The sequence below is a fragment of the Scyliorhinus torazame genome, chromosome X, assembly GCF_047496885.1.
Source record: "Scyliorhinus torazame isolate Kashiwa2021f chromosome X, sScyTor2.1, whole genome shotgun sequence".
Lineage (NCBI taxonomy): Eukaryota > Metazoa > Chordata > Chondrichthyes > Carcharhiniformes > Scyliorhinidae > Scyliorhinus > Scyliorhinus torazame.
In genome coordinates this window covers 18,523,244-18,538,158 of record NC_092738.1, presented here as the reverse complement: position 1 = coordinate 18,538,158, position 14,915 = coordinate 18,523,244, and the positions used below count along the sequence as shown (strand labels likewise).

General features: G+C 49.7%; 1 protein-coding gene across 6 annotated transcripts in view; it reads right to left on the bottom strand.

The window, feature by feature from the left end:
* Positions 1-14,915, bottom strand: part of LOC140405379 (RNA-binding motif, single-stranded-interacting protein 2-like) — a 326,884-nt gene that overhangs the window by 300,497 nt on the left and 11,472 nt on the right. Inside the window, exon 1 of one of the 6 annotated variants that reach the window (XM_072493709.1) lies at positions 14,234-14,538. The exons of 4 other annotated variants lie outside the window; for them this stretch is intronic. In XM_072493709.1, the coding sequence (XP_072349810.1) occupies positions 14,234-14,278 (45 nt within the window). In that variant the 5' untranslated portion in view covers positions 14,279-14,538. Of the gene's footprint in view, positions 1-14,233; positions 14,539-14,915 lie in introns of those variants that run through there. One more of the 6 variants, XM_072493708.1, reaches the window with a different exon arrangement.

Below are 14,915 nucleotides of genomic sequence, written 5' to 3'. Positions count from 1 at the left end.
CCCACCCCCAAATGGGTTAGGACTGTCTCAAGACTGTACACAGGCTGGGCCAGGCATAAATTGAGAATGTGACTTTCAGAGGCCCAGGATGTGGGACGGGCAGAAGTGGAGTGAAGTTGCTCGCCTGAGGCTGGGGCCTAGTCATGACCTCAGGCTAAAGTTGAGGGAGCCTTGCACTGCCTCTGGCTGTGCTGTCCCTCACCTAGTGGGTGCCCGAAATAGGATAATTGACCCAGAGTCACACATTGCGATTATTCAGATTTTGGTTGGGCAGAAGATTAACTTATGCTGAGAGGAAATCGCAACCTTTATCGAAATGTTATTCTGCGATTGGCACTTTCACGATTTGAAGTGGAATTGCATTGCACAGTCTCCAGGAAGATCCCAGGGGAAGATAGGATGAGGCTCCCTGGAGCCACTCCTGGTCAAACAACTTTGCAAAGGCTCCCCGTCTAGCTTCTTGTGAATGAAAGGTTAACTAACCCCTTTGGAACCCAAACATGGACCAATGCTTTGAAGAGGGAAATGCGGAAAACTGGAAGGAACAGAACAAAATATTGGTGCATCCATTGTGTGTCAAAACAAAAACAGGAACATGACAGTGTCACCGTGGCTCATCTGGTTCCACATTTCCTAGGTCCCAGGGCTTCGGTACCTCATCTCCATAAGACTATAGGACGTAAGAGCAGAATTAGGCCATTCGGCCCATCGAGTCTGCTCCGCCATTCGATGAGACCATGACTGATCTGATATGATAATCCCCAACTCCACTTTCCCGCCTTATTCCTGGATTCCCTCACTGATCAAAAATCTGTCTCTCTCAGCCTTGAACATACTTAACGACCCGGCCTCTACAACTCTCTGCGGTAAAGAATTCCACAGATTCACTACCGTCTGAGAGAAGAAATTCCTCCTCATCTCTGTCTGAAATGGGCGACTCCTTACTCTGAGATGATGCCCTCTGACCCTGGACTCTCCCACAAGGGGAAACAACCTCTCAGCATCTACCCTGTCAAACCCCCCGAGAATCCTGTTCTTCTATCGCCCCCTGTGCTCACTGGCCAACACTAGCTCCCGGTCAAACACCATCTTGATTTTCAAATTCTCATGTTTGTTTTCAAATCCCTCCATGTCCTCACCCTTGCCTATCTCCATAAACTCTTTCAGCTCCCCACAACCCTTTGAGATCTCGGTCCTCTAATTCCGGCCTTGGGTACATCCCCGATTTTCATCGCTCCACCGTTGGTGGCCGCGCCTTCAGCTGCCTGGGTCTCAAGCTCAGAAATTCCCTCCCTAAACCTCTCCACCTCAAAATCCTCCTTTAAGACACTCCTTAAAAAGTACCTCCTTCATCAGTCTGTGACGCACCTTGGGACGTACCATGATTTTAAAGGGGACACAAGTCAATAAGGGGTTTCCCAATTAAGACTGAGGTGAGGGAGAATTTCTTCTTTCAGAGGGTGATTAATCTTTGGAATTCTCTCCCCCAACGAGCAGTGGAGGCTTGGTCGTTGAATATATTCTAGGCCGAGTTGGACAGGTTTTTTGACCGACAAAGGAGTCAAGGGAGACAGACAAGAAAGCAAAGTTAAGGTCCACAATCAGATGGGCCAAATGGCCTCATCCTGCTCTCACTTCTTCCATTCCTGTTCCCAGATGGCTGAGAGAGATGTTGAGGGTTTCATCACACTGGCTGGAAGAGTTCAGGGGTGCCCCTTGGCATCTTTCCCAACACCCAACCAATTACGTGGGCAGCATTCCCTTGCTGTCTGCAAGCAAAATGGCCGACTCCGTCTTTGACAGTCACTGCACTTCCAGAGCGGTTAAACGTGTGTGGCGCAAAATCCATTCTTCCAATCTCTCATTCAGGTTTCACACAACTTCCCACGCAATGGAACACAGGTGGCAAAACGCTGTCAAAGTGAGTCTAAAGCGGGGAAAGAGAATGTTTGGGGAGGTACAAAGAAAATCACGGCAACTGGGAACCAAAAACAAAGATAGAAATTGCTTGATTCACAAAGCCTGGAAGAGAGAAACCACCCCCCTTTTGACACCCACGCCCCAAGTAGCTGCATCATGTTCACTATGAACAAAGAACAATACAGCACAGGAACAGGCCCTTCGGCCCTCCAAGCCTGTACCGATCATGACATCATCCTTGGCCAAAACCCGAAAGAACAAAGAATACAGCACAGGAACAGGCCCTTCGGCCCTCCAAGCCTGTACCAGTCATGATATCACCCTCGGCCAAAACCCTAAAGAACAATACAGCACAGGAACAGGCCCTTCGGTCCTCGAAGACTGCACGGACCATGATATCACCCTTGGCCAAAACCCTAAAGAACAAAGAACATGGAATATGGAAACATAACATCATGGAACAGGCTCCGTTTCCGAGCTTTCAAAAGAACTTACAAATGGAATAGTGTGATAACCCCCAGGGGAGGTCACGGGATAGGCACCATCAGGTTTTCCTGTGCCCTCCAGGGAATATGAACTTCCCCGGGAAAGGGGCAAGGCTTCCCCTTTACAGGTGTAGCCCCTCTAGTATAAAAACCCCGATCTGGGTGCAGGTCGGTGAAGGAGACTCTCTGGGGGAGTGGTGGTGATTTGATTGCAAGTAATAATAAACCCCTTTGTGCTCTAACCTACGGTTTATGCGTGGCTGCTTACCTCGTCTCTAACAGATATCATTTTGCACTTGTGAGAATCTGATGGAGGCGTCCACGGACGCAGAGGAAAATAAAGATCTCATTAAACGTCTGAAAAACATTTGATGGGCCCCTGCTTATATCTGCGACGAAAGCATGTTGACGTAAAGTGCCCACGTTGTTTGATGATATCAGGATTCAAAAAGAGGGCACAGCAAATTAAACTCTGGGAAGTGGTACAGGGGCACAAATTAAGAGCGCATTATTACGATTACGGTGATGAAGCTCAAATGTCAAAAATCACTTCCTAATAAGGCTCGTGTGGAGCATTTACACCAACGCAAAGCATTTGTGCCGAATGGACTGCGTCCGTGCTGTAAATTTAATCCGGAAATCAATAAATCTGGTCAATTGTGGGCTATGAAAGTTGCTGGATTGACTGTAAAAACCTATCAAGTTCAGTACTGTTCTTCAGGAAAGGGAGCGTCCCAGCCTGGCCTACACGTGACTACCCGTCCTGCACTTGATTGATTCTGAATGTCCTCCAGACAATTTTAATTGCACATGCAGCCATTCACCTCTCTCTTTGCACCCCGCCCCCCCCCCTCCCACCCCGCCCCACACACGTTTCTGATCCGAAGAAGCTAGTTGGGCTGGTTTCTTGGGTACGCACCCATTTTGTACACGTGGGCCCCATACATTGGCAGGCTTTTTTTGGTTCCCACCAAAGTCGCGAGGTGGGATTTTCCAGCCAGTCCCGTTGACAGCGACCCCACCCACTCCCTGTCCGAACTGGAAGAGAGAAACCACCAACCCTCTTTTGATACCCACGCCCCAAGTAGCTGTATCATGTTCAGTAGCGGATTTCCAGTGAGATTTTCCGCTCCCGCCGAAGTCAAGGGATTTTTGAACGGCTCGCCGCATTTTCCAGGCCACTCTGCGACGGGGCCGTAGACTTTAGCCCATCGGTTGAGGAAAGAGATCAGTTGGTGGTCATGCCACCCGCACCCACCCCCCCACCCCGGCCGCCCCCCCTCCCCACGACAGGGGAGTCACGTGCCAAGAATCACTGGCCGGGATTTTCGGCCTCCGTTGCCCCGTGGCGTGTTTTGTGGCGGATCATTGGGTCCCGCCACTGTCAACTGGGTTTCCCGTTACATGCGCCCCGTTCTGGAGGGGTGCATGGGAAGGGGGGGGGGGCAGGGGTGAAGCGGGGCTTTGTCACAGCAGGATGAGGCCGGAAAATCCTGCCGAGAGACTTTGGCAAGAAGGAAGAAGCGGCCCATAAAGAGAAGAGCGTGAGAGAAGACAGAAATGGAGAGAGAGAGAGCACACACGAGGAGAGAAGAAAAAACTGCTGGCTTGCCGGTTTGAGCTCACTCAGATGAGGGATGGAATACGTTCTTCTTGAAGCACTCTCTGTCACCAACAAGCACTCCCAGGTCTGGTGCAGAACAGCTGACTGCACAATAGAGCTCCTTCCTGCAACCACTCTGATTGAGCTTGGCAATTAAGGTCAGTTTCCCTGCTGGCAGAGTAACGACCGACACGTAGCTGGCTAGAGGTTATCTGGGCAGCAGTGAAAACGTATTTTGTACACAGTTTCTGGAAACACATCGCAATGCTCTTGAGTTTTTTCTTTAAATTCCCAGGTCTTCCCACCAAGAATTCATTTGCAAGTTGCTAATTTACAAGTGAAATAGAAGGGTTAATTTCCTCTTTAAAATGCATGATACCCACCTCCTCATAGGACACAGGAACAGAAGTAGGCCATTGAGTCTGCTCCTCCATTCTCTGGTCCCCAGTTTGTCGGTGGCACGTTGTTTGTTGCGGCTGGATTTTCTCTTCCCGCCGCTTGTCAATGGTTTTTCCCATTGAAGCCACTCCACACTGCCGGGAAACCCGCAGGCGGGGGTGCGCTGCCAGCGGGAAATGTGAATCCCAACAGCCAGAGAATTCCGGCCCGGATCTGATAAATCCTCATCTCCACTTTCCTGTCGTAGCCCCATAATCCGTGGTCCGCAAGCGAATCAGACTCGAGCCGAGACCCAACAACTGGGCACCCTTGGCCCAGATTTCTGCTGACAGGGTGCCACCAGTGCCTGTCAGCAAGACCTTTCGGGTTGCAATAACCCGCACATTAAAAAATTGTGAAGTTCTGGGTGCCATCTGTTTGGCAGAGGTCGCCCCCCTTTCCATTCTCGGATGCCAGTGATGCAGTGGGCAGCACAGACAGTAACTAAGCAAGGTTTAAAAATCGCCCTTCACCCGCCTGAAAGTTGCTGATTTTTGGGGACCCTTTGCCTGACAACATGACCAAGATTCACGAATGCAGGATTCACATCGGCAACAGGGGCAGGTGATACACAGCAACAGTTAAGGGTTGTTCAAAATAAATTTGTGTACGAGAGGCCCAGATGGCAATGTATTGGCCTGTTGGACATTCCGAGACTACTGCAATGTTGACCGAGCCACCATTGCATCTCGCACGTTCTGTAAATTGAAGCTATTCAAAACACGTGCCTGTGCCCTAATTCACACCAAGCCTCATTCGCCGAATGCGCTCAGACCTATATTGGTGCCGCGCCTGTGAAGCTTTCAATTTAAAAAATGTTCATTCTGGTTTTTGAAATCTCGCTAAGGTCTCGCCCCTCCCTTCACAGCGCCAGGTTCGATTCCCGGCTTGGGTGACTGTGCGGAGTCTGCGTGGGTTTCCTCCGGGTGCTCCGGGTTCCTCCCACAAGGGGAGCTTTTAGCCTCCTACCCTTGTATCTCAATTGGCTTGCCGTCTGACCTTATCTGATAAGGCACGTGATGCTCTACGAATGCTTTGCGACATTGAAGGTGCCATATTAATGCGTGTGGTTGCTGTTGTACTTCCCTGATTGGAGGATAAGGACAGCCACGGCCTTTTAGATAACATATGAGGCAGATCTAGTCAGGGGAGCGAGACACAAGGGAAAATGAATGATGGAAAAGGTTACGGGGTGGGAGATGGGGGCAGGAGGGAGCACGCACACATCGTACAAATTTGGCAAGAATTGTGAGGTACAGTTTTGAAATCTGTAGTTGTTTTTTTGGCGGGAGAAGCTTGTTTTCACTCTTGTAAACAATGGAAGACCTATGCAGTCAACATCTGCTTCTGATGACCAAATCCCAAAGGCCAGGACATTTCTGAAGCGTTGCTTACTCCCACCTCTCAAAGCCAGTGGGAAAGTTTCTTGAAGATTGTAATCTTACAGCACACCGCCAGTGCATGATGGGAAGAGCCGATAGTCCATTGCTCGTTGCAGTGAGCAGCGAGGGGGTCAGGGAGAGAGCGAGAAGGGGAGGAGCTGTGAGGGAGGTTGGGGAAGTGAGAGGAGGTTTTAGCCCAGGGAGGGAGTGGGGGAGGAATTGGAATCAAAGAGGAGGAGGGTGGGGGTCTGTGAGAAAGGAGGCGGAACGGGGTCCCCTAAAGAGGGGATGATAGAGTCCATGAGAGACAGGAGGTGGATGAGATCTGCGAGAGGCGGGATGAGTCCATGAGAAAGGGGAGTGGTAATCGGGGGAGGGGCGGATGCCGTGACGATGGGTGGCGGGGGAAGGGTAATGAGGGTGAGTTAGTGGGGGAAGAGTAGTGAGGGTGGGTCAGTGCAGTGACCCAGCAGCCAACGGGACAAGGAATAAGCAGAAATTAATGTGCTGCATTGCAAATTGCAGGACCCAGAACTTGTGGCAATGAGTCCCAAGTGCTGCCAAAAGATCAATCGAATAACCTAATATCATACGACTGAAATAAGAAAGGAGGGAAGTTGCTCACAGCCAAGGCGGCGGCCATTTTGGGGCAGCGGTGATTCCCTCCTGCAAGCCATATTGAATGATGAATAATGACAGCAAATGTTGACACATACTTGAATTAACAACTCAAATGTGGCCGTCGGAATTCTTTGGCCCGAAAAACCCCCCAAATGGAATGGTAACGTCGGGGATCAAACTGGAAGGAACACCTGAGTATTGAAATTTTTCACCTTTGTTTCAGGAAAATACAATAATGAAACTGCTATTTCTGGGAAATGGTGGGATTAATGGAGACAATAAGCCCTGATCCTGGTAACTCAGAGCGTAAGCATCACAGCGAGGAGATTGTTTGATCTGTATAATACAGAAGGCGTGTCTCTCCCTGCAGGCTCCAATTTGAATGGAATCCACCATTTACAGTTTACTTCACCGGAACTGACCCCACCTTCAAGGATGACTGAGCTGACAGTCAATGGTTTCCTCAGGAACTGTCCCTATCCTTGTCGAAGCCACCGTCATCACTTCCCCAAAGAACAACAAAAAGAAATTAACCTTTTGACCCTTCTGCCTGTCCAAACTACCGACCCACCTTCAACCTTTTCTTTCCTCTCCTTCGAAGTGTGGTGCCTCCAGATTCGTGCCCATTTCCCCCACCCCTGTCTGCATGTTTGAGCCCGTCCAATTGGGCATCTCCAACAGCCCCAAAACGGTCCAAAGCAAAGCGATGATCGAAATCCTGTTAACTGTGGCCAATGGTTCATTATCGCCCCCACCCTGCCCCTAGCCCCCAATTCTTCTTGGACTCTGCAGCCGTTGGCAGTCGACCATGTCATCGCCTCCCTCCAGTGCCTCGCCTCCATTGTCCAGTTTGGTGGAATGCCCCCTCGTTTGGTCCCACTCTTACTGATCCAATCAGAGCAGGAGCACCTCAAACCAACTGCTTCTCTTGCCACTTCTGTAGACCCCCCCCCAATGGCGCGCCAAATCTTAATCATAGAATTCTACAGTGCAGAAGGAGGCCATTTGGCCCATCGAGTCTGCACCGGCTCTTGGAAAGAGCACCCTACCCAAGCCCACACCCCCACCCTATCACCATAACCCCATGTCCAAAGATGTGCAGGTTAGGTGGATTGGCCATGTTAAATTGCCCTTGGTGTCCAAAAAGGTTAGCTTGGGTTCCGGGGATAGGGTGGAGGTGTGGGCTTAAGTAGGGTGCTCTTTCCAAGGGCCAGTGCAGACTCGATGAGCCGAATGGCCTCCTTCTGCACTGTAAATTCTATGTAAAGAGCAGGCTGTTCAGCCCATTCCTCGTTGCATAGTCCAACACAACTGCATCTATATCGCAACCCAAGGCACTCCATAGAAGCAATTATTAGACAACATCGGGCACTGAAACGCCAAAGGAGATGTTGGGACAGGTGACTAATAGTTCTGACAAACAGTTAAGATTTTAAGGCAAGGGCAGCACGGTGGCGCAGTGGGTTAGCCCTGCTGCCTCACGGCGCCAATGTCCCAGGTTCGATCCCGGCTCTGGGTCACTGTCCGTGTGGAGTTTGCACATTCTCCTCGTGTTTGCGTGGGTTTCACCCCCACAACCTAAAGATGTGCAGGGTAGGTGGATTGGCCGCGCTAAATTCCCCTTAATTGGAAAAAATGAATTGGGGACTCTAAATTTACAACAAAAAAAAAGATTTTAAGGCATGTCTTGGAGGAGGAGGAGCGAGAGAGGGAGCCGGAGGGGTTTACGGAGGGACTTCCAGAGCTTAGCTGAAGGCGCGGCCGCCAATGGCGGAGCAAGGAAATTGGAGATGCTAAGGCATCAGAATTGGAGGGGCTGGAGGAGATTACAGAGATAGGGAGGGGTGATGGGGTCATTACAGGGACCTGAAATCAAGGATGAGAATTTTAAAACAATGATATTGCGAGACCAGAAATCGGTGTGGGTCAATGAGCATTTGGGGGCAAGGCCTGAACGGGATTTGCTTCGGGCTTGAGCGGCAGGATTTTGGGACGTGCTCAAATTCCTAGAGCAGTCCCGAACTGAACTCTCGGGACAGGAAAGTCTTGACTGGATTTTCCCTCCACTACGCCACGCGATTTGCAGTGCGCAGACCAGATAGAGTAGGGAGGGGGCTGAGGGGTAGTGTACCATTGCATGCCCACAAACCCCAGGGCAAAGCAAAGTCCCCTCGAGGGACAGCCCCTGGTAATGTGATCCAAGATTCTAGGTTACACTGCCCTCCGCAGCCTCCACATGCTGTACATCTCTGGGTGATCATGTGCGGAGGGAAGGTATGTCAATGAATGGAGCTGAATTGCTGCCGGGGTCACCGTCAGCATCTTCCGATGCCCAGCAACAATAAAGCCCACGCAGTAAAAATATATTGGACTGACCTCGGGGTTATACACCGGGGCTGGCTCTAATTAAAGGAGTGCCTCCTGTTTACATGCCTGTCGTGTTTGCATTGCTGCTTACAGAACAGTACCCGCACTTATGTGCTGAGCACATGCTAGTCCAGGTGAGGGAGTCACCTCGAGTGCTTTCTGATAATGTCAGCGATAAATCACTCCCAGGTCAGGTACAGACTGAGCTAGCCCCAGCTCTCTACACCCAACCCCCCCCCCCCCCCCCCCCCCCCCCCCACCCTGAATCATTGTCGATTCAAAGCAAGCACCCCTTACCTCCCCAATGTCACGTCCCACAGGAGCTACCTCGGGGCCTCTTTCTTTCAAGCCACCAGCTCTTTTTGCTTGGCTCTGGTCAAACGACTGCCTGTGAACTGCCTCCCAGAATTCCCCCCCCCTCCCCTCAAGATCTACCCAGAATTGCAGGGCTAATGGGAAATCGGGATAAGGGATCCGATTAAACAACGTCAACGCAGCAGTCCCTCGTGCACTGACTTTTTAAACAGTTGCAATGGCTTTGTGTCAAATGTTAGGAGGAGGAGACTGTCAGAGAACTAGATCCTGTGGTGGGGTGGACACTGACCTTTCACCTTTCACCTCTGGGACTCAGGTTCAAATCTAGTCCAGTTGACTCTCTGATGGCTGGTAGGCTCCTCTGTTAATAGGGTAGGGGCTTCTGTGGGAAGTCAGAGCCGTCTTCTGTATCGCTGTGCTGTGCCTGATCCGAGAGCGCTCAATGCTGACACTGGGATGTCGGAATTGGGAGCCATTCCATTTCCCAGCATGCTCAGCCCTCAGCTTGAGCACCTCATTATCTCGGTTTAACACTCAGTGCTGGGTCTACTTAACAACGATGAGTTACTGTCACATATCTCTGCGCAGCCAGTATACTTAACAAGGTTAGCAATAAAAGGCGGGATTCTCCAGACCCCGAGCCGCCTGCGTCTCGGCCGCGCATCGCTCGCTGGAGGCGGGATTCGGTTTTCCCGCCGCTTGTCAATGGAATTTTCCATTGCAAACACCCCACGCCCCTGGGAAGCCCACTGGCGGGAAAAATGAAATCCGATGACTGGAGAATCCTGGCCAAAGACTTGCGTTTATGTAACACCTTTCACAACATCCCAGAGCACGCTACTGCCAATGAAGTACTTTTCCAAGCATAGCCACCATTGTGCTCAATTATCAGCCCGTAAATCCTTCCTATATGCCTGACGGCAGGCAGTAAGAGTGGGGGAATTTCCTGGCTAGCTATACTTCAGAAGGCAACGACAAACCATTGCAGTACTTTGTCAAACATAATCATGGACCAATCGAATGGATGTCCATGGTCACTAATGCCCTCATAGGGCATTGTGCTCAGTACAGTACCAGGGAGTGACAGCCTGGATTAGGTGCCGGAGTGGGACAACGAACTCACAGTGATGGGCAACCTCGGCCAGTGAGTAGGCCGCACGAGTGACCCTCCTTGGGCCGCAAGATTGAACTCAGGATTGTTCACTAACCGTGACCCCATGAATAAGATTAAACACATTTAATACACGCCGAATATTTCATAACGAGTTAGAGAAAATGCTTCATCATTTATATATTAATAGAACTCTCATCAACTTCAAATGGTGAAAACAATAGAAATATTTCCACTTTGGCACGGCTCTCACACTCAATGTTGTGAGCAATCAGCACACACCTCACTTCACTTGTCCTCGCTTTACGTGTGAATCACTTCAGTCACACCGGGAGGGAAAAAACTACACGGACGGAAATCAGCGGAATGTGGCGACCCTGCGCGTGGGCAACGGTCAACAAAATGTCTCGTGGGCCCCACTCAGAACCCAGATGGGCTGCATGTGGCCCCCAGGGCATAGGTTGCCCACCACTGACCCACAGCCTTCGGATACCTAGACAGGTGAGCTGCCAGCTGAGCCACGTATGGACTATAACTGCAGAGAACGAAGGAAACAATAAGTGTTGAGCAAGGAACAAAACGGCAAAATTGACAGAACATCACATCTACTTGGGTCATTTTAACAAACGCCACTGGCCAAATTCTCTCTCTCTCCGTTTTATTGCAACAGTTCTGGGACACACAAGGGCAAACGAAAGCTAAGTATTATTCTGAAATCCCAGCCATTCTAGTTCAAACCTTCAGCAGAACAGCATCGATCCCATAACCTACTCATCTATATTCCAGGTGAATGTTAGAAACATACTAAATAACAAAACACATTTTAGAAATCTACAAACATGTCTTACTTCAAATCCAGGCAAAATCCCTTCGAAAAGCAACTGAATATAAAGTAACGGCTATTTCAAGAGCAAAGTGAGGTTATCTGAGATTAAGCTGAATGGAGGCAACATTTTCAACCAACCTGGACTGAATTCAAACTGCAATTGGAAGCTAATTGTGAAGGCAGTCTGCTGTAATGTCACTGGCAATTGTTCTGTATTTGCTTCCTCGTGGGATGGTATCATTAAATGACTAATTAGGAGTTTTCTTTTGAGGGACTTGCTGGAAAGTTATCAGTGAACAAAGTTCCTGCAGCTCAGAGATCTGGATTGTGGTGACACTATTTTTATCACGAGCATGCCAATCACAGCCCCATCACACAGTACATAGTTGGTGTTGTATCCGCTGCCCAACCATATGGGAGCCATCACAAAATGCCATTCGTAATTCATATCACAGAAACGCGAATGCCATTTTTATGCCATCCACTCGAGGCCATACCAAAGGCCATTCCTGGCACCAATGCACCATACCAACATGCCATTGCTGGCACTCATACACCATACCAATGGCCATTCCTGGCATTAACACACCATACCAACACACCGTACCAATACGCCATTCCTGGCATTAACGCACCACACCAATACGCCATTGTTGGCATTAACGCACCACACCAATACGCCATTGTTGGCATTAACACACCGTATCAATATGCCATTGTTGGCATAAAAGCACCACACCAATACGCCATTGTTGGCATTAACACACCACACCAATACGCCATTGTTGGCATTAACACACCACACCAATACGCCATTGTTGGCATTAACACACCGTATCAATATGCCATTGTTGGCATTAACGCACCATACCAATACGCCATTGTTGACATTAACACAACGTACCAATATGTCATTGTTGGCATTAACGCACCACACCAATACACCATTGTTGGCATTAACACAACGTACCAATACGCCATTGTTGGCATTAACGCTCCACACCAATACGCCATTGTTGGCATTAACGCACCACACCAATACGCCATTGTTGGCATTAACGCACCACACCAATACGCCATTGTTGGCATTAACGCTCCACACCAATACGCCATTGTTGGCATTAACGCTCCACACTAATACGCCATTGTTGGCATTAACGCACCACACCAATACGCCATTGTTGGCATTAACGCTCCACACCAATACGCCATTGTTGGCATTAACGCACCACACCAATACGCCATTGTTGGCATTAACGCTCCACACCAATACGCCATTGTTGGCATTAACGCACCACACCAATACGCCATTGTTGGCATTAACGCACCACACCAATACGCCATTGTTGGCATTAACACACCACACCAATACGCCATTGTTGGCATTAACGCACCACATCAATACGCCATTGTTGACATTAACGCACCACACCAATACGCCATTGTTGGCATTAACGCACCACACCAATACGCCATTGTTGGCATTAACACACCACACCAATACGCCATTGTTGGCATTAACGCACCACACCAATACGCCATTGTTGGCATTAACGCTCCACACCAATACGCCATTGTTGGCATTAACGCACCACATCAATACGCCATTGTTGGCATTAACGCTCCACACTAATACGCCATTGTTGGCATTAACGCACCACACCAATACGCCATTGTTGGCATTAACGCTCCACACCAATACGCCATTGTTGGCATTAACGCACCACACCAATACGCCATTGTTGGCATTAACGCTCCACACCAATACGCCATTGTTGGCATTAACGCACCACACCAATACGCCATTGTTGGCATTAACGCACCACACCAATACGCCATTGTTGGCATTAACACACCACACCAATACGCCATTGTTGGCATTAACGCACCACACCAATACGCCATTGTTGACATTAACGCACCACACCAATACGCCATTGTTGGCATTAACGCACCACACCAATACGCCATTGTTGGCATTAACACACCACACCAATACGCCATTGTTGGCATTAACGCACCACACCAATACGCCATTGTTGGCATTAACACACCACACCAATACGCCATTGTTGGCATTAACGCACCACATCAATACGCCATTGTTGGCATTAACACACCACACCAATATGCCATTGTTGGCATTGACACACCACACCAATACGCCATTGTTGGCATTAACGCACCACACCAATACGCCATTGTTGGCATTAACGCACCAAACCAATACTCCATTGTTGGCATTAATGCACCACACCAATACGCCATTGTTGGCATTAACGCACCACATCAATACGCCATTGTTGGCATTAATGCACCACATCAGTACGCTATTGTTCGCATTAACACACCACATCAATACGCCATTGTTGGCATTAACGCACCACACCAATACGCCATTGTTGGCATTAACACACCACACCAATATGCCATTGTTGGCATTAACACACCACACCAATATGCCATTGTTGGCATTAACACACCACACCAATACGCCATTGTTGGCATTAACGCACCATTCGTGGCCGTAACATGATATTTGCAGTCCCACAAACAACAGTCACACTTTGCCGTGACATCATGTGGGTGCTGTGTCCAAAACATCCCCCAGCCCCTGCTGTACGCCCGCAACTGTCCCCAAGCTTGGGTCAGCTTCCGCCTTCGACCAAAGGGCAAAGACCATCCCCTGACACTGCAACCTGCAAAGCTAAACCAATTATTGACTTATCAGTCGTGTTTGTACAGGATGTCCCATTTCAGCTTGTTTACAATGGGTCCCTGCCCAAGGGCATCTGAGAAACCCAAAGTGCAGGCCACAAAGTGAAGATTGCACACCGCGTTGTGTGTGTGTGGGTGGGGGGGGGGGGGGGGGGGGGGGGGAAACTCTCTGAAGATCGCAGGAAAAAGACCCTGGGTGGCATTGCCACCCAGCTTGCCCCCCCCCCCCCCCCCCCCCCCCCGGCCCCTGCGACACAACACACTCCCATGCAAGCGGACCTCGCAATGTCTAAAACATCCCATCTGTTTTGGGGGAAAATAAACAAGCAGGGGACTGCGAGCAGAAAAGAAAAAGCAACCGGGCAGAACATCGCCAACAAGGACACAAACTAAAGGAGAGAGAGAGAGAGAAAAAAAAATGCAGAGGAAACACAAGAATTAACCTACCTGCTTCGCTGATGGAATTCTTACGGGAACATTTGAAAAGATCATGTTGGGTCAGGTTACAAGTGCCGTCTCCCCCTCTCCCACCTTCTCCAGATCAGTAGAAGCAATAGTTCCTGCTCTGGGTGAAATGTCCTCAACAGTAAAAGGCACCTTGAATAGCATCAGAACTGGGAATCTTATTTTATTTGGGGGGAAAGGGGGGGGGGGAAGGGGGGGGGGGCGAGAGGGGCTCTGAGGATGAGGACTTCACTTGGTTCTTCCCAGATCTGATTTCCCAAACCAACTGAGACAGAGAGAGGGGAGGGGGGGGGGTAAGAGAAAAAAGCCCCCGAAGCTCCTCCCGCCTTTCAGATACTTGCAGTTCTCTTTCAATTTCCTTGCAGTTTCAGGCTCTGCCCATTAAGACTGAACCACTCCTTGGAGCAGCAAGGGGAGGATCATGGCCAGGCATGTGACAGCTCCCAAATATACATCAAAAAAACATGTCCAGAGAGACGCTTCCTTCTCACACCCCTCGCCTGGTGCTGAACATTGGAAATGAGCCCCTGCCCCAATGGAGGGGAGGGTGGCAGCAACCAGGGCAGACCCGGGGAGAAATCTCTCTCCAATCTCTCTGCAGGAACACCCTCCCCCTGTCTCCTGTGAAAACTGGAATCAATTGTCTCTGCTTATGCATACCAGA